This window comes from Rana temporaria, chromosome 3 (genome assembly GCF_905171775.1).
Source record: "Rana temporaria chromosome 3, aRanTem1.1, whole genome shotgun sequence".
Lineage (NCBI taxonomy): Eukaryota > Metazoa > Chordata > Amphibia > Anura > Ranidae > Rana > Rana temporaria.
In genome coordinates, this window is record NC_053491.1 from 13,471,165 (window position 1) to 13,494,620 (window position 23,456).

The 23,456-nt window shown below is 48.8% G+C and overlaps 1 protein-coding gene across 3 annotated transcripts in view; it reads left to right on the forward strand.

Moving 5' to 3' along the window:
• The window catches only part of MEGF11 (multiple EGF like domains 11), a 766,818-nt gene extending 744,333 nt beyond the window's left edge, over window positions 1-22,485 (forward strand). For all 3 annotated transcript variants that reach the window (XM_040342265.1, XM_040342267.1, XM_040342266.1), the window contains one exon: window positions 21,418-22,485. In XM_040342265.1, the coding sequence (XP_040198199.1) occupies window positions 21,418-21,593 (176 nt within the window). In that variant the 3' untranslated portion in view covers window positions 21,594-22,485. The remainder of the gene's footprint in view (window positions 1-21,417) is intronic.
• The last annotated feature ends 971 nt before the right edge of the window (window positions 22,486-23,456 follow it).

Consider the following 23,456-nt stretch of genomic DNA (forward strand, 5'->3'; position numbering starts at 1 on the left):
ACCAGCGCCCATCAATACAGCCTCATCAGCGCCCATCAATGCAGCCTCACCATCGCCCATCAATGCAGCCTCACCAGCGCCCATCAATGCAGCCTCACCAGCACCCATGAATGTTTGCTTGCTTTCATCCATTCGGGAGTTGGGGCACAGACAAAGTCCTCCACCGCCGCTGTGCCTCTGACGCTATGTGTGATCGGAGCGGCGGCTGATTCTGAGACTTAGGCCCCTTGCACACTGGGGCGTTTTTCATGCGGTACAGCGCTAAAAATAGCGCTGCTATACCGCATGAAAAATCATGCCCTGTAGTGTCCAATGTGAAAGCCCGAAGGCTTTCACATTGAAGTGGTGCGCTAGCAGGAGCGCACCAAAAGTCTTGCTAGCCGCATCTTTACCGAGGTATAGGAGCGGGGTGTTCACCGCTCCTATACCGCGCCTTCCCATTGAAAGCAATGGGAAAGCGCGGTAATAGCGCCCGCAACGCGGGTGGTATTAACCCTTTTTTGGCTGCTAGCGGGGGTTAAAACCTCACCGCTAGCGCCCAAATATCGCGGTAAATATGACGGTATAGCCGCGCTACAAATAGCGCGGCTATACCGTCACCGCGGCTGCACGCCTCAGTGTGAAAGCAGCCTAAGTTGTTAACTGCAGAGAGAAGAGAGTATGAACACCAGCGTCCGGGCGCCTTAGGCAGCAGTGTGCCCTAGACGCCTGCCTAGTTTGCCTAGTGGTAGCACTGGCCCTGGTTGCCAATTAACCTAATTAGTAGAAAAAAATGTAATCTAGCTCTTCCCTGTTAGTACCAATTACTTTGCCAGCTTTTTGTTGTGTCCCAACTTTTTGGGGACGTGTTTTTTTCTTTTTTTCTACTGTGGATAAAATCCGGGTTTCTGAGAGTTGCAAATCGTTGCATTCTGTTTTTTATGTCGGTTTTACACAACGTGCCAACTTCTGGGGGTTGTACGAAATGAATGTATCTGACATGGACATTGATGTCGGCATTTTATGCTCGTTAAATAATATTCTAATTGGTCACATTGGTGCTAAAGGAGGCCGGTGAAGCAGCAGAAGATCTGAGTGATTCTCTCTCGCAGATATAAGTTGGACCCGGAAAAGTTCAAAAGTTCCATTAACATTGCATCAAACGATGATCGTCCTTAATTAGCTTCAATGGGAAAACATCTTCTATAAAATGTGCGTCTATTTTGATCTTTGCTTCCTAAAGTGAAGCTAATGATGTGAAAGTTCTGTATATTGCAGAATTGGTGCTGACGTCAACAGATGTTGCTGAATTGTCACAAAGTTAAAGGAAGGTGGACGTTTTGAGGGCGCAAAGGATAAGTAACCCAAGAACAAAAATGTAATACCGTATTTATCGGCGTGTACCACGCACTTTTTTCCCCTAAAATCAGGGGAAAATCGTGGGTGCGCGATATACGCCGATACTGCTGTTCCCGGGTGCCGCAGAAATAGGCCGAGCCGAGTGTACTGCGCACTCGGCTAGGCTCGGCCACACCCGCAGCCACGCGAGAGGAGCTGAGACAAGCCGAGAGGAGCCAAGCGCCGCAGCCTAGAGCCGAGCGTACTCGGCTAGGCTCGGCAGCCACACGAGAGGAGCCGAGACAAGCCGAGCGCCGCAGCCTAGAGCCGAGCCGAGTGTATTGCACACTCAGCTAGGCTCGGCCACGCTCGGCTCCGCCCGCAGCCACGAGCCAGGAGCTGAGAGGAGCCGAGCGCCGCAGCCTAGAGCCAAGAAGAGTGTACTGCGCACTCGGCTCGGCCCGCAGCCACGCGAGAGGAGCCAAGACAAGCCGAGAGGAGCCGAGCGCCGCAGCCTAGAGCCGAGTGTATTGCGCGCTCGGCTCCGCCTGCAGCCACGCGAGAGGAGCCGAGACAAGCCGAGAGGAGCCGAACACATAGGAAATCCAGCTCCTCTCAGCTCGGCCGAGGCGCCTAATTCAAAAACGAACACCGCTGCAACCCCCAGGCAAGGTGCGGATGGACTGGACGGACCCCGTGAGGAAGCTGCAGACGGACACCTCCAAAGCCGCAGACGGACACCCACAAGGCTGGACGGACCCCGCGCAAGGAAGACGCAGACGGACACCCACAAGGCTGGACGGACCCCGCGCAAGGAAGACGCAGACGGACACCCACAAGGCTGGACGGACCCCGCGCAAGGCCGCAGACAGACGCCGGACAAGGCCGCCGATGGACAAAAATGTAAGGGTTTTTTTTTTCCTTAAACTACTTTTTTTCCTTAAACTACCTTCCTAAGTTTGGGGTGCGCGTTATACGCCGGCGCGCGGTATACCCCGATAAATACGGTTTATTGCAGCTTTTAGTCCTTAGATGTAGCAGCTGTATTAGCTTCTGTTTTTTTTTTAACCTCTTGGTGCCCGCCGCACGCAAATATGTGGCCTCTCGGCAGGTGGTTTTCGGTGCTGTGCAAATACCACTGTACCAAGAGCGTGTGCCCAGTGTCCCGCTCCCCGAACCTGCTGGCACCAGACCAGGATGCTCCATGATTGGCCCAGGGCCCTCAGACAGTGCCTCATTGGTCAGTCCGCCCCTGGACCACAGAGTCTGTAACAGCAGTGGTGAACGGGGTGAACCTCAACTGCAGTTAGCAAAGATTTCAATGCGCTTTGTTATGTGAGAATTCAGTATTAAGCCTCAGGCGTCACTCCTCACAAACAGGAGTTTGGGGGGGTCTCTACATCATCTCTCTCTCACATAAAGAAAGGCGTTGAGCTGCTAAGGATGGACGCATTACAACATGCGACCAGAGCTTAGCGTTTAAAATATATTGTTCATGTTTAAAGATCAAGATTCCAATACACCTCTATATGCAAGTGATTATCAGTAAGGGACCCCAGGCGTCACTCCACACAAACAGGAGTTTGGGGGTTCTCTACATCATATCACTATGAACATATAGGGATGTATTAGGCCACTAAGGGAGTTGGTATGGGAATACCATCAACCCTTAGCATAGAAAGGTTAGAGCGAACATGTTCAATAATTTAGACAAGGCCTATAAGTGATTTGTACTTACTGTATGTCAAGCTCGTAGTAATAGGAGTTGTAGTGACAACTAGTAGTTGCGTATGAGAGGCAGTATAGCTCATGTAATAATAGTTGCATGTAAGGCCCCGTACACACGACCGAACCTGTCTGCTGAAACTGGTCCGCGGACCAGTTTCAGCAGACAGGTTCGGTCGTGTGTAGGCCCGAGCGGACAGGATTCCAGCATACATTTGCCCGCCGGGCCTTTTTCCAGCGGGCAAATATTTCTGGACTTGTTTTAAAACAGCCCGCTGGAATCCTGCCCGCTCGGACATGTACGGTCGTCTGTACAGACCTACCGTACATGTCCGAGCGCCCGCCATCCCTCGCATGCGTTGAATGACTTTGACGCATGCATGGAAGCATGGAACTGGCAGGGCCGCCCACGTCGCCGCGTCATCGTCGCGGCGACGGCGCGGACACGCCCCGCGTATTGTTTACACGCGGATTTCTGTATGATGGTGAGTACAGCCACCATACAGAAATCCCCAGGCAGACATGTACGGTGAAAACGGTCCGACGGACCGGTTTTATCGTACATGTTTGCTCGTCTGTACAAGCCATAAGAAGGCAATATAGCTTAGATACTTATTATAGTTGCATATGAGAAGCAATATAACTCAGGTAATTTAGGGGTAGTTGGCCCTTTAAGTTATTCCTTAGCAAACAGTCCTTAGCACAATAATATATCCCAAATAGTGTGTTGGTATTCACAAGGCATAATAAGTAATAGCAGTAGTATTAAATAGGACAAAGCAGCAGATCTTCCTATGGCACTACAAGTGACACACAGGGCCGGCCTTAGGTGTTCGCCCTGTGCGAACTAATCCTGTGGCGCCCCTCCCCCCCATATTCACCCCTCGCCCCCGGGTCACCTAAACATACACAAAGAGGAAAAACATATATATAACAATTTGTTTTAATTTAACTTTACATAACACAGCACCCTGCACCTCTGGGCCCCTTTACATAACACAGCACCCTGCACCTCTGGGCCCCTTTACATTACACAGCACCCTGCACCTCTGGACCCCTTTACATTACACAGCACCCTGCACCTCTGGACCCCTTTACATTACACAGCACCCTGCACCTCTGGACCCCTTTACATTACACAGAACCCTGTAACTCTGGACCCCCTGCATGTTACACAGACCCCCCCTTCAGTGTAGCCCCCCCCTTCAGAGTAGCCCCCCTTCTGAGTAGCCTCCCCCCGTTCAGTGCAAGCCCCCCCGTTCAGTGTAGCCCCCCCCCTAGTTCAGTGCAGCCCACCTTCAGTACCTCAGATCAGCGTGGCGGCACATGCACAGCAGATCCCCTCCCCCTGTTTACACATAAACAGAGAGGAGGGGGAGGCGGCTTCACTCGGCTGTGCCTGTGTGACATCCTGGATCGCACAGACAGGCAGCTCGTGGCCGCAAGAGGAGGGGATGGTAGGTGCAGCAGTGTCACCCTGATTATCAGTGCAATCCCACCAGTGCTGCCAATCAGTGCCCACCAGTGCCTTCTCATCTGTGCCACCTATAAGTGATCATCAGTGCCACCTATCCGTGCCACCTATAAGTGCCCAGTGTCACCTATCAGTGCCACCTATCCGTGCCCATCAGTGCCACCTATCCGTGCCACCTATAAGTGCCCATAAGTGCTGCCTATCAGTGCCCAATATTAGTGCCTCCTAGTCTGTGCCCATCAGGGCCACCTCCTCAGCGCACATCTGTGCAGGAGAAAAATGACTTATTTACAACATTTTATAACAGAAAACAATGGCCCAGATTCAGTAAGATTTGCGCATAAATTACGGAGGCACAGGGCAACGATTTTGCCCTGCCCCCCGCAAATTTGCGCCGCTGCCCTCGATTCACGGAGCAGTAGCTCCGTAAATTGCGAGGGCGCGCCGGCAAAATTGCCCGGCGTAAACGCGTGCAATTTAAATGATCCCGCAGGGGGCGGGAATCATTTAAATTAGGCGCGTTCCCGCGCCGATCGTAAAGCGTATGCGCCGTCGGGAAACTTTCCCGACGTGCATTGCGGCAAATGACGTCGCAAGGACGTCATTTGCTTCAAAGTGAACGTGAATGGCGTCCAGCGCCATTCACGAATCACTTACGCAAACGACGTGAAATTCAAATTTCGCGACGCGGGAACGACGGGTATACTTTAGCATTGGCTGCCCCTACTATTAGAAAGGGGCAGTCTTACGCTAAACACGCCGTACGGAAACAACGTAACTTGCGTACGCAGGGCCCGCGCAACATTGTGAATCGGTGTTAGTATGCAATTTGCATACTATACACTGAGCACAATGGGAGCGCCCCCTAGCGGTTTTTGCAAGAATGCAGCCTAAAATCTGCGTGGCATAAGAGCCTTATGCCACGCAGATTTTAGGCTGCAGTCGGCGTTGCGATGTTCCTGAATCAGGAGCATTCGTAACGCCGGAGCAAGTCAGCAATTGCGCTGCGTAACTATGGTTACGCAGGCGCAATTGCTCTCTGAATCCGGGCCAGTGATAACAATTTTCTTTGGGTACAGTGTCGCGTGACCGCGCAATTGTCATTCAAAGTGTGAGAGCGCTGAAAGCTGAAAAGCTGGGCAGGAAGGGGGTGAAAGTGCCCGGTAGATAAGTGGTTAAATTACAAATCTTTTAAAGTAATTGAGAAAATATTGTGGAGCAACAACACAGCCTACACTGCGGAACAGGAACCCAAGAGCTTTGATGTAATGGTAAAAACGGCTGCCGGAAAAATGCAGTTCCCGATAAAATCTTCTTCCTCCATCCATCACAGCATAGCTTTGTGCCTGTCGGGTATCACTATGAGCTTTGTGCCCGTCGGGTATCACTATGAGCTTTGTGCCTGTCGGGTATCACTATGAGCTTTATGCCCGTCGGGTATCACTATGAGCTTTGTGCCTGTCGGGTATCACTATGAGCTTTGTGCCCGTCGGGTATCACTATGAGCTTTGTGCCTGTCGGGTATCACTATGAGCTTTATGCCCGTCGGGTATCACTATGAGCTTTGTGCCTGTCGGGTATCACTATGAGCTTTGTGCCTGTTGGGTATCACTATGAGCTTTGTGCCCATCAGGGATCACTATGAGCTTTGTGCCCATCAGGGATCACTATGAGCTTTGTGGCCGTCGGGTATCACTATGAGCTTTGTGGCCGTCGGGTATCACTATGAGCTTTGTGCCTGTCAGGGATCACTATGAGCTTTGTGCCCGTCGGGTATCACTATGAGCTTTGTGCCTGTCAGGGATCACTATGAGCTTTGTGCCCGTCGGGTATCACTATGAGCTTTGTGCCCGTCGGGTATCACTATGAGCTTTGTGCCCGTCGGGTATCACTATGAGCTTTGTGCCCGTCGGGTTTTACTATAAGCTTTGTGCCCGTCGGGGATCACTATGAGCTTTGTGCCCGTCGGGTATCACTATGAGCTTTGTGCCCGTCGGGTATCACTATAAGCTTTGTGCCCGTCGAGTATCACAATGAGCTTTGTGCCCGTCGGGTATCACTATGAGCTTTGTGCCCAGGGCCGCTGATAGAAATCATGGGGCCCCGTACAGCCTACCTGACGGGCCCCCTTCAGCTCCACCCCTGGTCCCGCCCCTGGTTCCTCCTTTAGCTCCACTCCTGGCCCCGCCTTGAAACTATCTCTGCAGCACGTTACGGGATTGGCGGCATTGGTAGGCACCTGGAGCAGAGAACCGGGGGGGGGAGGGGCTGCCGTCTGAAATTGAAATTGAGAAGCGGGAGGGGGGGGCTGCCGCGAATTGAGAAGCGGAGGGGGCCCTTTACAAATTATTAATAAAAATTAAAAATATATAAAATACATAAACAAACATTTATAAAAAAAAAAGGGGGGGTTGCCATTCAGGGCCCTGGGGACCTCTGGGTCCTTTAATAATAATAACATATATATATATATATATATATATATACATATATATATATATATATATATATATATATATATATATATATATATACATATATATATATATATATATATATATATATATATATATATATATATATATATGAAATAAAAAAATATCTAAAAATGTATTTATTTTTTTATAAAAAAAAAGGGGTGTTTTCATCCCAGGCCCTGGGGATCTCCGGGCCCCTGGGGACCCCTGTACCCCTAAGAAAAAAAATTGTCCCTTTAAAAAAAAATAAAAAAATATATATATTAGAAAAAATATATATTTTTTTATAAAAAATAAATAAAAAAAAGGGGGATTGCCACCCGGACCTCTAAAAAAAAAAAAAAAAATGGCCCTTTAATAAAAATTAAAATAAAAATATATTAAAAAAAACATATATATTTTTTTATAAAAAAAGGGGGAGTTGTCATCTGGGACTCTGTGGGCCTCCGGGCCCCTGGGGACCTCCTTTTTTTTTTTTAAAGGGGGTTGCCATCCGGGCCCCTGCTGGCCCGGGCCCCCTACAACAGGGCCAGTTGTACTGGCTTATCAGCGGCCCTGTTTGTGCCCGTCAGGTATCACTATGAGCTTTGTGCCCGTCGGGTATCACTATGAGCTTTGTGCCCGTCGGGTATCACTATGAGCTTTGTGCCCGCCGGGTATCACTATGAGCTTTGTGCCCGTCGGGTATCACTATGAGCTTTGTACCCGTCGGGGATCACTATGAGCTTTGTGCCCGTCGGGTATCACTATGAGCTTTGTGCCCGTCGGGTATCACAATGAGCTTTGTGCCAGTCGGGGATCACTATGAGTCGGCTCAGCGGTAGAAGTTATAAAACTGCAGAGAGGCTTAGAGAGTTGTAGCCGCAATTTATGCAAATTCCTATGGTGGATGTGGAACAATGGAGATTGCGATACTTCCTTTGCCTCCTCCCTTCCCCCACCGTTGCCTTCCTCTCACATCGTACAGCGGGGACTCAAAGGTTTAGGTTCTTTAGTCTTCACTAAACGACATTTCCTATGATATTCAGCAGTCATTGACTATGCATATCCCATGATTATCCTTGCTGTTTGAAGATCCATTTGTTCTGCGTGTTGTACGGCGGGGAGGAGGAGCAGCATCATACAATTTGTAGTTACGCGGTAATGAATGAGTAATGAAGCTTTTGTGCCAGAGCCTATTGTGTAATGCAGAGAAAGAAGTGAGCAGCACAATGCCAGAGCAATTTGCCTCGATTTTTGTATGAGATTTATGAAATGAACACGCGATAAAGACCTCAGCGATCAAAAACTCTGATTCTTATAATAATAGGAGAAAAGTGCCCATTGGTCTCTAGGAAATTAACTTTTTTTTTTTCTATTTTTGTGAGCATAAAGGAAGCATGGGAGCTACCATTTACTAAGTCACTGCAGGGCCGCCATCTGGGGGGGGTACAGCCCATACACTTGTAAGGGGCCCAAGCATCTAGAGGGGCGAGGCCACCTGGCAGGGGTGGGGCAAAGGAGCTCTGTGAATGCTTCTGTATGTGTGTGAGTCAACAGCTGCTGTTCTGTGACATTGAGCTCACATTAGGCTCTTTGCTGCCACCTCTGGCCATTTCCTGCATGTGCACCCCTCGTGTGAGCTGCCTGTACTCAGTGTACTGTATGCTGGACTGCAGCTCCTACCCGTGTCTCAGCCACATGTGGAGACAAGAGCTGGGAATAGGAGGGCTGTTGTACAAGTGGGGGGGGGGGTGGCTGTGTGTGTGTTCATGCCTGTGTGTGTGTGTACGGGGGGGCTGAGAGTGTACCTGTGTGAGGGGGCTGAGAGCGTACCTGTGTGAGGGGGCTGAGAGCGTACCTGTGTGAGTGGGACAGGTGTGAGTGTACAGGTAAGGGGGGCTGAGAGCGTACAGGTGTGAGGAGGGCTGAAAGCGTACTGGTGTGAAGGGGGCTGAGAGTGTACAGGTGTAAGTGGGGGCTGAGAGCATACAGGTGTGAGGGGGGCTGAGAGTGTACAGGAGAGAGGGGGCTGAGAGCGTACAGGTGTGAGGGGGCTGAGAGTGTACAGGTAAGGGGGGCTGAGAGCATACAGGTGTGAGGAGGGCTGAAAGCGTACTGGTGTGAAGGGGGCTGAGAGTGTACAGGAGAGAGGGGGCTGAAAGCGTACAGGTAAGGGGGGCTGAGAGCGTACAGGTGTGAGAAGGGCTGAGAGTGTACAGGTAAGGGGGGCTGAGAGCGTACAGGTGTAAGGAGGGCTGAGAGCATACTGGTGTGAAGGGGGCTGAGAGTGTACAGGTGTAAGTGGGGGCTGAGAGCATACAGGTGTGAGGGGGGCTGAGAGTGTACAGGTGTAAGTGGGGGCTGAGAGCATACAGGTGTGAGGGGGGCTGAGAGCGTAAGGTGTGAGGGGGCTGAGAGTGTACAGGTAAGGGGGGTTGAGAGCATACAGGTTACATAGTTAGGTTGAAAAAAGACACAAGTCCATCAACTTCAACCATAAGAAATAAAATAATAATAATATCGTACAATCACATATACCCAATTCTTTACCCACAGTTGATCCAGAGGAAGGCAAAAAACCCCAGCAGCGCATGATCCAATTTGCTTCAGCAGGGGAAAAAAATACTTCATGATCCCCCGAGAGGCAATCGGATATTCCCCGGATCAACTTTACCTATAAATGTTAGTACCCAGTTATATTATATACATTTAAGAAAGTAAGGGGTGAGGGGGGCTGAGAGCATACAGGTGTGAGGGGGGCTGAGAGCATACAGGTGTGAGGGGGGGCTGAGAGCATACAGGTGTGAGGGGGGGCTGAGAGCATACAGGTGTGAGGGGTGCTAAGGCACTGAAGGACTTGGTGGGATGGCTAGTGGGCAGATTCGGTGGGACGGCCAGTGGGCGGGGGAATATTGGGGGACAGGCTTCGGAGGGGCCCAAAGCTGTGTAAGGGACCCCACAATTTCTGATGGCTGCCCTGTGACACTGATCTGGGATGAGTATGGAGATCAGGAGTCCCAAAACGTTACTGTGTCAGGACCAGGTCTCTACTTAGGCCAACATACAGTAGGTCGGGGCATAGAGCATTAGAGGTGCACACCCCTAACCAGGGCCGATCCTAGGCAGGTTGCACAGGGTGCATTGCACCCAGGCGCCTGCAGAGGTGGGGGCGCCGAAGTGCCAGAGTTTTCCCCTCCCTCCTTTTCTCCTTGTTTGTGTCCATCCAGAAATAGTGTTCTGAGCATAGGTGTGTGTCTGTCCAGAACTGATGTGTGAGCATAGGGCAGCCAGCCCATACCTTTATACATGCTCTGGGCTACCCCTGCTCTAGATGTTTTATGGCATGATAGATTGCATAGGATACACAGCTTCCTGTGCCTCAGTAGTCCGTCTACAGATGTGATGTATAATGAGATGTACCAAGAACCCTTTCACACTGACAGTGCGGGGGAATCGGCGGTAAAGCGCCGCTATTTTTCGTTTTTCTCTCTAACAGAAGCCCTCTCTGTGTCCATCAGAGATGCCCCCCTCCAGGTCCCAATAAAGTACTCTGCTTCTCTTCCTGTATTTTAGACAAGTGGGTGACTAAAGCGCTAGCCAACAGTGAAAATTAAAAGTGACCAGTGAAAAACAAAATGCTGCTCAAATCTAAAATGTGCTAACAACAAATAAAGGTCTGAATAAAGAATGATGAGCGCAAACTGAAAATCTAAAAGTGAATATAAAGACAGTCCATAGGGGACTGATAACAATCAATAAAGATATGCAGTGAATTCAAAATTAGTGAAATAACCCAAAACTGATAATAAATCCAAAAATAAAAGTCCAAATATATAAATCAAAGTTTGGATAAATCAATCTAGTGTGCCAGTGATAAACAAAACTTCTGCACTTCGGGCATCAATGTGGACAATCTTGATAACTCTTTGCTTAGCCTGGGCTCACAGTGCGCTTACCTCCAGACACTAGGTCATGTGTGTCAACGAAATCCTCCCAAAACTTGAACAGAATCCAAACAGTGGGTAACTCGTGTTGCACGGAATCTTCCCAGTGCTGAGATAGAATCGAGGGGCGTTCTCTGTATCCAATACCAGTATAGGTCCAGGCGCAGCGAAGTCGACTCCACAGGATAGCCACAAGGTGTATCAGGAGCAAATGTAGAAATAAAAAGCTCTCATGGTGAAGTATGCAAGCACTTTAAAATTTAATAAAGGTAAAAATGTGCTTACATTGAAAAAACGAATAAAACGCCAAACAACGGCACTTCCGGTGGACGGTCAGGGTGTCACGTCACTTCCGGTCACATCTAACCTTATGCATTACGTCACGACACGTGACTCCTCAACCTCCGATGAAGTCACGTGTCGTGACGTAATGCATAAGGTTAGATGTGACCGGAAGTGACGTGACACCCTGACCGTCCACCGGAAGTGCCGTTGTTTGGCGTTTTATTCGTTTTTTCAATGTAAGCACATTTTTACCTTTATTAAATTTTAAAGTGCTTGCATACTTCACCATGAGAGCTTTTTATTTCTACATTTGCTCCTGATACACCTTGTGGCTATCCTGTGGAGTCGACTTCGCTGCGCCTGGACCTATACTGGTATTGGATACAGAGAACGCCCCTCGATTCTATCTCAGCACTGGGAAGATTCCGTGCAACACGAGTTACCCACTGTTTGGATTCTGTTCCAGTTTTGGGAGGATTTCGTTGACACACATGACCTAGTGTCTGGAGGTAAGCGCACTGTGAGCCCAGGCTAAGCAAAGAGTTATCAAGATTGTCCACATTGATGCCCGAAGTGCAGAAGTTTTGTTTATCACTGGCACACTAGATTGATTTATCCAAACTTTGATTTATATATTTGGACTTTTATTTTTGGATTTATTATCAGTTTTGGGTTATTTCACTAATTTTGAATTCACTGCATATCTTTATTGATTGTTATCAGTCCCCTATGGACTGTCTTTATATTCACTTTTAGATTTTCAGTTTGCGCTCATCATTCTTTATTCTTCCTGTATTTTGTTGTTAAGAGATCATGTAAGGATCCCAGGCTAATGAAGACTTTGTGGGGGAGCATCTCTGTGGTTGAGTCGTTGCCATGGAAATATTTGTAAAGGTTAGTAAAAATGACCACGCCCATGTGGGGGCACCAGAAATATTTCTGCACCCAGGCGCATTTGACCCTAGGATCGGCCCTGCCCCTAACCACAAATCAAGTTCTTGACTATCAGTGACAAAAGACTGTGACATCTCCCTCCAGAACAATCTTGAGATGGGTATGAAGACACGTTACTGTGTCATACTAGATCTTTTCATGGGGCATCAGGGGAACCAGGAATGCCGCTCACTGCCAACCCCAAATCATATGTCAATAACATTCCTGTGTATAATAAAAGACTGTCCTGCTGCTCTACAGAGAAAACTTGGGTTGGATATGGAAATCTGGAGTCCCAAAACTTCACTGTGTCAGGCCAGATCTCTACTGAGCAGAAGGCATTAGTAGTGCCATTGATGGCATACTGCCAACCACAAATCATGTTCAATATGAGATTTGTGGATTTACCTGTGATAAAGATGGAGACTATAGTGATCAAACATTCAGATTCTTCCAATAATTGGAGAAAAGTGGGTCACTAGGAATCTAACTTTTTTCTTATTTTTGTAAAAATGGATGTGTTTAAAGGAAATACGGGATCTACCATTTAATAAGTCACTGATCTGGGATGAGTATGGAGATCAGGAGTCCCAAAACTTCACTGTGTCAGGACCAGGGCTCAAGTCCTGCGGGAACGCGTGGGAACGGAGTTCCTGCACTTTTTTCACAGCAGGAACGCAGTTCCTTTTGCAGGACTAGAGCAGCCTCGAGCCGCCCGAGCCAATCCTTCACTAATCGGCGATGCCCAGCTCGAGTCACTGTCAGGGGCAGGCGAACCTTAGTAATCCTTTGTTACTGGCCACTTCCTGTATATGGATTCATCGGGTAGTGTGCGGGTATTCCGTCACTTCTTCGATGCCGCAATGTCTCCTGGGAGCTTTTGTCATTGTTCCCAGGAGACATTGCGGAGGTCTGCCGCGAGTTATCGCTTAAACTTGCTTAAAGGTCTTCTAAATCCCGTGATAACTCGCGGCAGACCTCCGCAATGTCTCCTGGGAACAATGACAAAAGCTCCCAGGAGACATTGCGGCATTGAGGAAGTGACGTAATACCCGCACACTACCCGATGAATCCATATACAGGAAGCGGCCAGTAACATAAAGGATTACTAAGGTACAGTGGATCGAAAAAAAAAAAAACATGCAGTTTAGTAATTATGCATATGAGCGTATCATTTATTTTTTTGGTGGGGGAGTGGATCTTGGGTGGGAGTTCCCACACTTTTTTCCCCAGGACTTGACCCCTGGTCAGGACCAGGTCTCTACTTGGGCCATCATACAGTAGGTCGGGGCATAGGGCATTAGAGGTGCCGGGGGAGGCCCACCGCCATGTTCTTGACTGGCAGTGACAAATTCCCGTGCTTGATGAAAGACTGTCCACTTCCTTCCAGAACAATCTTGGGACGGGTATGGAGATCAGGAGTCCTGACACTTCACGGTGTCAAAGCCAGATCTCTTGATGGGGCATCAGTGGAACCAGGAACGCCACGCACTTCCAACCACAAATCATATTCTTCACTCTCAGTAACACATTCCTGTGCATGATAAAAGACTTTCCCGCTGCCATACAGAGCAAACTTGGGTTGGATATGTAAATCAAGAGTCCCAACACTTCACTGTGTCAGGGACAGGTCTCTACTGAGCCAACATAAGCCGGGCAGAAGGCATTAGTAGTGCCATTGATTTATGGATTTACCTGTGATAAAGACGCAGACTATGGAGAACAAAAAATCGCATTCTTCTAATTAGGGTTGTCCCGATACCACTTTTTTAGGACTGAGTACAAGTACCGATACTTTTTTTTATGTACTCGCCGATACCGAATACCGATACTTTTTTTTAAATGTGTCCCCAAATGCAGCCATGTCCCCCCACATATGCAGCCATGTCCCCCCACATATGCAGCCATGTCCCCCACATATGCAGCCATGTCCCCAAACATATTGCAGCCATGTCCCCAAACATATGCAGCCATGTCCCCAAACATATCCAGCCATGTCCCCAAACATATCCAGCCATGTCCCCAAACATATTGCAGCCATGTCCCCAAACATATTGCAGCCATGTCCCCCACATATGCAGCCATGTCCCCCACATATGCAGCCATGTCCCCAAACATATTGCAGCCATGTCCCCCATATATGCAGCCATGTCCCCCCACATATATGCAGCCATGTCCCCAAACATATTGCAGCCATTTTCCCCGAACATATTGCAGCCATGTCCCCCATATACGCAGCCATGTCCCCCATATACGCAGCCATGTCCCCAAACATATTGCAGCCATGTCCCCCACATATCCAGCCATGTCCCCCCACATGCAGCCATGTCCCCCGTACCTAAATGATGCCGCCGCCGCCGCGTTAATCACCACGCGGGGGAACATTACAGTCAGCTTTTGTTTGAATAAGCTGTTTTCCCTGCCGCGCTGTGTATAGAGACACTCCCCCTTGCTCGCGATTGGACAGATCCGTCCAATCCCGAGCAAGGTGGAGTGTCTATGCGCGGCTGGGAAAACAGCTATTCAAACGAAAGCTGACTCTAATGTTCCCCGCGCGGTGATTAACGCGGCAGTGGCGACGACTTTGCGATATCACGCTGCGGCGGCGGCTTTGCGATATACGGCGGGGGGGGGGGGCTGGCAAGTATTCTATTTAGGCATCGGGGGTATTTGCGGGAGTACAAGTACTCCCGCAAATACTCGGTATCGGTCCCGATACCGATACTGGTATCGGTATCGGGACAACCCTACTTCTAATAATAGGAGAAAGGTGCCTATCGGTCTCTAGAAAGTGAACTTTTTTTATTTTTGTGAGCATAGACTTGTATAAAGGTAATATGGAAGCTACTATTTAGTAAGTCACTGATCTGAAATTAGTATGTCAGGGCCAGATCTCTACTTAGCCAACATAGGTTGGGGCAGAGGGCATTAGGGGTTCCACAGTCAGCACATTATCAAAAATCATGTTCTTTACTGCCAGTAATACATTCCTGTGAATAATAAAAAAAACTATCCAGTGCCCTGCAGAGTCAACTAGGCATGATTATGGATATCGGGAGTCCCAACATTTCACTATATCAGGAGCAGGTCTCTACTTAGCCAACTTAGCTCGTGGCATGGGGCATTAGGAGTGCCACGGACAGCACACTGCTTATTACAAATTATGTTCTTGATTGCCAGTAACTCGTTCCAATGTGTGATAAAAGACTGTCCACTCCCCTCCAGAGTAAACTTGGCATGAGTATGGATATCAAGAGTCCCGACACGTCACTGTGTCAGGAGCAGATCTATACTTCGCCAACATAGGCCAAGGCATCAGGGGTGCTAGGGACAGCACACCAACAACCACAAATCATGTTCTTGAGGGTCAGTATTACATTCCCATGTATAAGAAAAAACTGTCTAACTGCCCTCCAGAGCAAACTTGGGATGGGTATGGAGATCAGGAGTCCCAATACTTCACTGTGTCAGGGGCAGATGTCTACTTAGTCAGCATAGGCCAAGGCATACAGAATTAGAGGTGCCAGGGATGGCACACTGCCAACCACAAATCATGTTCTTGGAGATCAGGAGTCCCAACACTTCACTGTATCAGGGACAGGTCTCTACTTAGTCAACATAGGCCAAGGCATGCAGAATTAGAGGTGCCAGGGACGGCACACTGCCAACCACAAATCATGTTTGGGAAAAGGGAATAGCCGCTCCAGGTGGGAACCCCTGGGTCATCTTAATGCAAAGGCACTCCTGGGCACTGCCCAGGGGCCTCAGGTACATAAGGGCCCTACGATAATCTTGCATTACATCATACTTGTCAACTGTCCAGGATTTTTTGGGACAGTCATGCTTTTTACTAAACTGTCCCGATATGGTCGTGTCCCGGGAAGTGTCCCAGAACCTATACTGTGCCCTCCTGATCCCAGTATTGTGCCCTCCTGACCCCCCCCCCCCCGTACTGCACCCCTCTGCATTCCCCCCTGTACTGTGCACTTTGTGTTGACTAGTCTTTGATTTATGGAATGTTTTCCTTTTGTAAAATCTTTTTTTTTAAGTACTAATTATTCATGGCCCGGATTCACAAAGCACTTACGCCGACGTATCTCGAGATATGCCGCGTAAGTGTAACTATGCACCGTCGTATCTGTGTGCCATGCCCACAAAACTAGATACGCCTGAAAATAGGCTTCCTACGACCGACGTAACTTGCCTACGCCGTCGTATCGTGGGCGCATAGTTACGCCGGGCGCATTTGCCGCTTCCATAGATTTTCTATGCACATATGCAAATGAGGGAGATACGCCGATTCACAAACGTACTTGCGCCCGGCACATCATATACGTGGTTTGCGTAAGTCCAGCGTAAAGTTATTCCCCATATAGGAGGCGCAACTCATGCAAGAGTATGGACCAGGGAACACAAGCCGTCGTATCTTTTGTCGTTTACGTTGTACGTGAATATGACTAGGCGTAGGTTACGCTCACACCGTAGGCAGTGATTCAACGTATCTTAGGCAGTTGTTTCGACGTGATTCTGAGCATGCGCACTGGGATGCGGCCACCGGACGGCGCATGCGCCGTTCGTTTTAAGTACTTCTATGACGCTTGGCCCATCAGCCACGCCTCATTAGCATGGCTCACGCCCACTTCCACTTACGACGGCTTACGCCGGGGGAACCCAGCGCAGTTTGGGAGGCAACTGCTTCGTGAATTCGGTGCTTGCCTCTCTGCGCTACGTCGGCGTAGCGTATATTAGATACGCTACGCCAACATAAATATGCGCCAATGTATGTGAATCCGGGCCTATATGTTTAATTCTATCAACTATTTATACTTTATTTCTTGAAAGTAGGTGTGTAAATTGAGGCAAACTGGTAGGGGCCCCAGTGCATTACTTTGCCCAGGGGCCCATGATGCTTTTAAGACGGCCCTGGGGAACCCAGATGAATATCCTCCGTTGCAGACAACTCAGGTGCAGGCAATGCACTTAGCAAAGCAGGAAGAAAAATTGTCTCTGGACAGCCGCACTCTGAACAAATTGTAGCCTTTTATTAAAATAAGTTCAGCACTACAAGTCACAGCAAAATTAAATAAAAATTAAATAAAAACCCGACTGTTGACGCGTTTCGCACTAGTGCTTAGTCAATAGACAATTTTTGTTCCCACAAATCATGTTTCTTGATGTTTCTTGATAGTCAGTAACACATTCCCGTGTATAATAAAGGACTGCCCTCCAGAGTAGTATTGGGATGGGTATGGAAATCAAGAGTCCCAACACTTCACTGGGTCCAGGCCAGATTGCTATTTAGCCAACATAGGCTGGGGGATAGAGCATCAGGGGTGCCAGGGACCGCACACTGCCAACCACAGATCATGTTCTGAACTGACAATAATACATTCCCATGTATAATAAAAAAACATCCACTGTCCTCCAGAGCACTTTTGTTGGGTCCTCGTTGTTGCTGCATCCATACAGTTTGCGTATTTTGGTTGGTGGTAGTTAAACTCACCACCCTGGGTTGACAAACCTAGAACCAAACTGCTGGTACAGAATAGTTTCTTCCTGCCGCCGTTCACACAGTCACTAGGACTCAGAATTTAGGTCAGTACTCAAAATGCCACGGGATCATTAGTTGTCTCCTTCTGATATCCACCAGGCGTTCTTCAGTGAGGAAGACAGACTCACAAAACCACAGGACAGCTAGGGCCTCTTCCCCCAACCTCCACTGGGTATCCTCCAGTGAGCTTCTCTAGACCTTAAGGCCGGGTTCACACCTATGCGAATTGGTTGCGGCTGAAACCCCGCATCCAATTCGCATTACATTATAAAATACATTGGGCTAGATTCACGTAGAGTTATGCCGGCGTATCAGTAGATACGCCGTCGTAACTCTGAATCTACGCCGTCGTAAATTTAAGCGTATTCTGGAAACCAGATACACTTAAATTAGGCTAAGATACGAGCGGCGTAAGTCTCCTACGCCGTCGTATCTTAGGGTGCAAATTTAGGCTGGCCGCTAGGTGGCGCTTCCGTTGTTTTCCGCGTCGAATATGCAAATGAGCAAGATACGCTGATTCACGAATGTACGTACGCCCGTCGCAATTAGTTACGCCGTTTACGGAAGACGTACGCCGGCGTAAAGATAAAGCTGGTCTCTAGGTGGCGCAGCCCATGCAAAGTATGGACGTCTGAACGAGCATATCTTTTTACGTCGTTTGCGTAAGTCTTACGCGAATAGGGCTGTGCGTAAGTTACGTTCACGTAGTAGGCAGTGTTCGACGTATCTTAGGCATTCTATCGGACGCATGCGCACTGGAATACGTCCTCGGCCGTCAGTTTAAAACGTAAATCACGTCGGGTCACGCCCCCCTGTTCCTCATTTAAATTAGGCGCGCTTACGCCGGCCCATTTACGCTACGCCGCCGTAACTTAGGAGGCAAGTGCTTTGTGAATACAGCACTTGCCTCTCTAAATTGCGGCGGCGTAGCGTAAATAACATACGCTACGCCCGCACAAATTTACGTCCCCCTACCTGAATCTAGCCCATTGTTTTCAATGAGGCTGGTTCACATATGTGCGATGCATTCGCACTGCGCATTGCCGAAAAAACGTGTGCGTTTTCTAGGCATTGCGGTGCGGCTGAGGTGCGAATTCAGGCCCATTATCTTCTATGGGTACGCATCTGATTCGCACATGTGTTCATTTCTCTTCAGGATTTCTCTCATTCAGCTCAATACACTTCCCCCCTCCCCTCTCCCAGGTCTCCAAATTCACATCTAAAACGGAGATAATCTGCTGAACAGCTCTCTTATCTCTCTGCAGAGATAAGAGAGCTGAAATTCGCACCGCACTAGTGTGAATCCGGCCTAAAGCAGAACTTGGGAACAATTTTTTTCCCATGCAGTAGGGCTGTGCCCGCACTGCATGGGTTAACTGCTCGTTTTGTCCAAGGGCGCCCAGAAAGGTTATATTTGCCTGAGCCTCCTGAGGAAAACAACGCTCCCCACGTCCAACGGGGACTCTTTCTGCTGTCCTCACATCTAGAGCTGGTCTATGGGTGTGATGCCGTCAGAAACAGTCAATGCACAAGACCCCTAGCGTGCGGGGGGGGGGGGGTTAGGAGCGGCAGGGACTAGTCTTGCACTGAGGGCCGGCCCTACAATGGGACCGGGTGGTACCATGGGTACCAGGCGGCACTTTTAGGGGGGCAGCATACTGACGCCCGCCAGCCAGCCTGTTCCGCCCGCTCCGCTGCATGTGAGGAGCACGGCGCCGGGCTGCCTGTGAGGACACTCGCAGAGGGGGGGTGGGAGCAGTCAGCAAGTGAGCGGGCAGGTGCCACTGCCTATGAGGAGCCCGGCGCCGCTGCTGTTAGTGGTGACAGGAGCAGGTGGGCAGAACATTTATATATACATGTATAGAGCCATGACACGTCCTTTTACACTCCTATACACATGTATAGAGAGCCCTGACAGGTCCTTTTATACTTCTTTATACAAGTATAGAGCCATGACAGGTCCTCTTTATACTCCTTTATACATGTATAGAGCCATGACGGGTGCCCTTTAGTTATCACGATATAAAATAATGAATGTGGGGGCCTTTTGGTGGGCGTGATTTTTTTTTGGGGGGAGCAGCATTTCATTCTTGGTCCCAGGCAGCACAATGTCTTGGGCCGGCACTGCTTGCACTCTTGGTGGATTAGGTAAGTATGTCTTTGTCCTCCTCACCAATAGACGAGAGGCTAGATGTCCCGAAAGCTGCACAACAAAACAAGACCCGCTGTTGTGGACAAGTGGCAGTCTCAGTCTGGACCCCCACTGGGCCACGCCCCCCAATGTGTTTCGCTCCGCCCACCAGAGCTTACTCATTGGGATGGACCGCTCTCCTCACTCCTAGACAAAAACGAGCAGTTAACCCATCCCAGTCTATAGAAGATAGCACCCCCCAGCTTAGACTACAACTGAGACCTTGATGACCTCCAAGCAGTGTCTCCAGCAGACCTTCCTGAGGGGCAAAGCCTCTTTAGACAGGGGGTTCCTCCAGCAGGACTTGACCTAGGATCCACAAAACTTTGCACAAGGCTTCAGACTATTTATGGGCTCCCTAGCCACCTACTGGACACACTTCCCCAAGTTCCCATAAATATTCAGGCTGCCTTTCTATTCTTCCTCCCACTGTGATTCTAGAATTCTCTAGATTATAGAGGGGGGGTCAACCAGATTAGCAGCCTGTGAAACGTTGAGCAGACTATAAAACAGTCAACCCCTGCTCCACTGATTACAGAGGAGCTAAACTAAACGTACCTAGAAATCTACACAAATTGGAAGGGTACTACATAGGGAATAAGGAGAGGCATAACAAACAGTCAGCCTGGGGGGGGGGGGGAGGTTCCAAACCATTGGCCTTTGGAGGGGGGAGTCAGAATGTATATACTCAAAACCAAGGAGGAGTCTTCAGGATTTTGCTACTCACAGCTCACCCTTGTTTTCTTTGTGCAGTATACACACGATCGGACATTCAGACAACAAAACCTGTGGATTTTTTTCCGACGGATGTTCGCTCAAACTTGTCTTGCGCACACACGGTCACACAAATGTTGTCAGAAATTCCGAACGTCAAAAACGCGATGACTTACAACACTACAATGAGCCGAGAAAAAGGAAGTTCAATGATTCCGAGCATGCGTCAAATTGATTCCGAGCATGCGTACGATTTTTGTGCGTTGAATTGTGCACACTCGGTCGGAATTTCCGACAACAAGCTCACATCGAACATTTGTTGTCAGAAATTCCGACCGTATGTACGCGGCATAAGAAGCATTTGTTTATCTGTTGCAAAAGGTTCCTGTGTATCCAGTGGCGTAGCGTGGGTTGTCAGCGCCTGGGGCGAGGCAAGTAATTTGCACCCCCCTGAACCATGGACTTACCTATTTTCAGCTAGCTCCAGTCTGGTCACATGATCCACTGTGTGAGACAGCAGTGGCTGTAGGGAAGAGGAGAGCATGCTTGATAATGACTGGTAAAGCCTGGAGTGGTGACATCATGCATATGTTCCTATGTCCCATCTGTTGTTGGCGCTCCCTCCTCTCCACACTCGTGACAGCGCCCCTCTAAATTTGGCGCCCAGGGCGGTGGCTCCCCTTGCACCCCCCACGCTACGCCACTGTGTGTATTGAATCCTAATTCCTGATCAAGACAGGGTTCTAAAGTTTAACACAATCTGAGCAAGATGGGTGGCTGGTTGTCGTATAATAATATTGTCTGCTTTTTTTTTTTTTCCATAGAGCCATCGCTCACCCTACTCCACGAGGCCCAACATCAGATCCCCAACTACATGCAGAATCCCTACGACTTGCCAAGGAACAGCCACATCCCCAGCCACTACGACCTGCTCCCTGTCCGGCACAGCCCCTTGCATGGAACTTTCTGGGATAAGCAGATGGAAAAGCAATCTTTATAGAAGTTTGAGGACCGTGACGGAGAAATCTCTCATTCTGCAATACGCCCATTCAGTGGGGGGCCAGCGCCACTGGGCACATGCATGACGTCATTAGGAGACTCTTTTTTTATACACATAGGATGTATCTATAGGACAAGTCACTGTGTGTATATATCTATGTATATGTGTGTGTATTAATCAGCCTCGGAAGAGGTGCACAGGTAAAGAGGGGGCTATTCCCAGGGGATGTTCACAAAGACGAGTCAACTGTGGAAGTAGCAGTTTACACACAACGAAGGATAATTATTGTACATATGTGTATATATAGTTCAGCTTTCTCTAAAATAACTGTATATATGTCATTTCCAATAGGAGCCGACGTCCAGAGGGCAATACTTACAGGTTTATTTAACAAGGCAGAGAGCAGTGACCACATGCAAAGTATGAGTAGCCATATTATGTCGGCCAAACATGGCTGCCCATTGGGTTACTACACTTTGCGCCCCATCGGTGCTCCCTGCACTGGGTTATCGGATAAAACGGTCAATATCTTAATGAATGGTAAATGCAATATTGCTTATATATTCATGAACATAAGCTGTATTTCAGAGCTGTTTGCCATTGCTTGTGGACATGCATAGGGGTGTAGCTGCGTAAGTCATGGGCATTGCGAGTTCTCAGAGGACTGTATCTGGGTAATTGGCTTCCAGCTGCGTTCTGCAGAAGGCAACATTTTATATTTATCAAGATGGCCACACACGTTCCAGATAGAGAGGAGGGAATGGAAGCTCTTGGACAAGCGTTATGCCATCTAACTGCTCTTGTGACAAAAAAAAGACCAAATCCACCTGTTCCAACGCCGAACAGATGAACCTTGTTTACTGCTAATAAAATCAAGCTTTTTATCCTTCTCCTCATTTTCATGGACTCTCTTATTGTGTTGGGATGTGAATAAGGTCACACGATGGATCGGAATAGTAGTGACCCCTTTTTCGGAAAAGTGTACCTATGAAAAAAAATGTGGACGATACAGTTCAGGAAAAAGGTGTGCAAACTATTATATACTGTACCTTGCTGCTGTTTTCTTAAGAGGTGACCTTGGGGTTGCTAACTGTCCTGTATTAGAAGAAATGTCATTTATATTCTTTAAAATAATTTTCTTCGACCTGCAAAACCCAAATAATGAAAAAGTGAAAGTCAGCAGTGGAGCCTGTAACGGTCCTTTATCCACTGCCAATGTTATGTTATAGTTGTCTTTATGCCATTAGCCCCTAATCCACCCGCCTGAATCCCTTTTTCCTAATATTGAAGAAGGAATGTTGTCAACCCTAATAATGGCTTTAATTTCTAAGGAGGCGCTCAATGTTTAAAAAAAAAATATTGCTTGTAGACATAAAGACAAACACAAGCTGGCAACCACCGAGCTATGGCCTTCTGGCAGGTCGTGGCCTCCTCCTCTCAGGCTTCCAGACAGCTACACGCCCCCTATCCTCCCATAGTGCCGCTAGGTCCCCTGAGAGCCCTCACCCCCAGCCCCAGCTCCTGCATTGCCCCCTAACTGGCTGCAGATTCTCCAGCCTTCCATAGTGCCCCCAACTTCCAACATTTTACCACCATGCCCCCCCCCCCCATCCAGTGTTTACCAACCACAGAGCCATGGGCTTCTACCAGACTGTGACCGCCTCCTCTCAGGCTTCCAGACAGCTACACGCCCCCTATCCTCCCATAGTGCCGCTAGGTCCCCTGAGAGCCCTCACCCCCAGCCCCTGCATTGCCCCCTAACTTGCTGCAGATCCTCCAGCCTTCCATAGTGCCCCCAACTTCCAACATTTTACCACCATGCCCCCCCCCCCATCCAGTGGTTACCAACCACAGAGCCATGGG